Genomic DNA, 1,474 nt, shown 5'->3' on the forward strand with positions numbered 1-1,474 from the left:
AGTACTTGTCAAGGAAGAAGTTTGTTCACAGAGATCTTGCAGCAAGAAATATATTAGTATCAGATGAAGGAACAGGAATATGCAAGGTAAGAGATTAGTACTAACAATTGGACTTTATATAGTATGGTCTCAGATTGCTGACTTTGGTATGTCAAGAGATCTAAAAGATGAATCTTATTATATTTCACAAGCAAAAAAGATTCCAATAAAATGGACAGCACCAGAAGTAATTAGAAACTATATAATTAGAATATTGAATTGTGTATGTATAGGCATTACATTATAAGAAATATTCAAGTGCTAGTGATGTGTGGAGTTATGGAGCTGTAATGTATGAGATTTGGTCTTTAGGATGTAAACCATTTGAAAACTCTACTAATCAAGAAGTATAACATTACTATTATACTTTTTAAATTTAATTTAATTTTACTAATTTTAGTGCATTAGACTGGTTGATTCAGGCTATAGATTACCACCTCCTCCAGGATGTCCTAAACCAATGTATAAACTAATGATGCAATGCTGGTATGTATTTATTATACTATAACATGAAAGTTTACTACACAAAACAAGCACAAATATCAAACATCAATAATGACATCAAGTTATATACCAATGCACTATAGACAGTACAGTGAGTGTACATCCTAATAATGTGAACTGAGTGGATTATTATAATCATACACAACCACCACATGCTTTCATGCACACCCACACACAATTAGATATGTAATAGTGATGTCATCATTGTATTGTATAGGAATCCTGATACTCATGATCGTCCAAGTTTCTCAGATATATCATCAAGTCTATCCTCACCTGATAAACAATTACTAATGATTAATAAAGAGGATCCTGTTACTGTACTGGGTGGAGCTTTAGAAACAAGCCACTCCCTCTACACCGACTTACAGTACATGTACAAGAACTGATTGATTGTGTAGCCATATTATATACCAGTACATTGTGTTTAATGGTTTGTTTTCTGTACATTGTAAAAATAATAATAATTATTACTATTATTATTATAAATCTTTACAAGAATGACAGTTAGAAACACATAAAATTTAGACAGATTATGCACTGAAGGAGCACTGACAAGTTCTGCCAGTGAATGACAAACAGATAAAAAGAGCAAAAGGACTAAGTTACAAAGACAAAAAATACAAGCGTTAAGTTAACAGAAGAACAAAAAACAAAATTAATTTAATTTAAAGCTGTTCAAATGATGATGTGGATGGAGAGCATCAGTGACAATGGGCTTTATTGCAATTAATGCTCACCTGAACATGAATTTATCATAGATAAATGAATTATGCATCATACATGCACCAACAGTACACATTAGTGATCCCTTTAAAGCTAATAACCGAATCACATCATTGAGTGAATCCTCAGTATGTGTATTCACTATATAGTCTAGCTATTTTAAGGAGTGGCAGTTTAAAGTCAATAGTAAAAATCAACATTGCAT

The 1,474-nt window shown here is 31.5% G+C and overlaps 1 protein-coding gene across 1 annotated transcript in view; it reads left to right on the forward strand.

The window, feature by feature from the left end:
- LOC109583647 (tyrosine-protein kinase Src42A-like) overlaps positions 1 to 1,066 on the forward strand; it is a 3,536-nt gene extending 2,470 nt beyond the window's left edge. The window contains exons 11-15 of the mRNA XM_019999073.1: positions 3 to 86; positions 134 to 226; positions 273 to 386; positions 440 to 525; positions 761 to 1,066. Coding sequence (XP_019854632.1) covers positions 3 to 86; positions 134 to 226; positions 273 to 386; positions 440 to 525; positions 761 to 932 — 549 coding nt within the window. The 3' untranslated portion in view covers positions 933 to 1,066. The remainder of the gene's footprint in view (positions 1 to 2; positions 87 to 133; positions 227 to 272; positions 387 to 439; positions 526 to 760) is intronic.
- Positions 1,067 to 1,474: the final 408 nt, after the last annotated feature.

This window comes from Amphimedon queenslandica, unplaced genomic scaffold, assembly GCF_000090795.2.
Source record: "Amphimedon queenslandica unplaced genomic scaffold, v1.1 AMPQUscaffold_13290, whole genome shotgun sequence".
In the NCBI taxonomy this organism is placed as follows: domain Eukaryota; kingdom Metazoa; phylum Porifera; class Demospongiae; order Haplosclerida; family Niphatidae; genus Amphimedon; species Amphimedon queenslandica.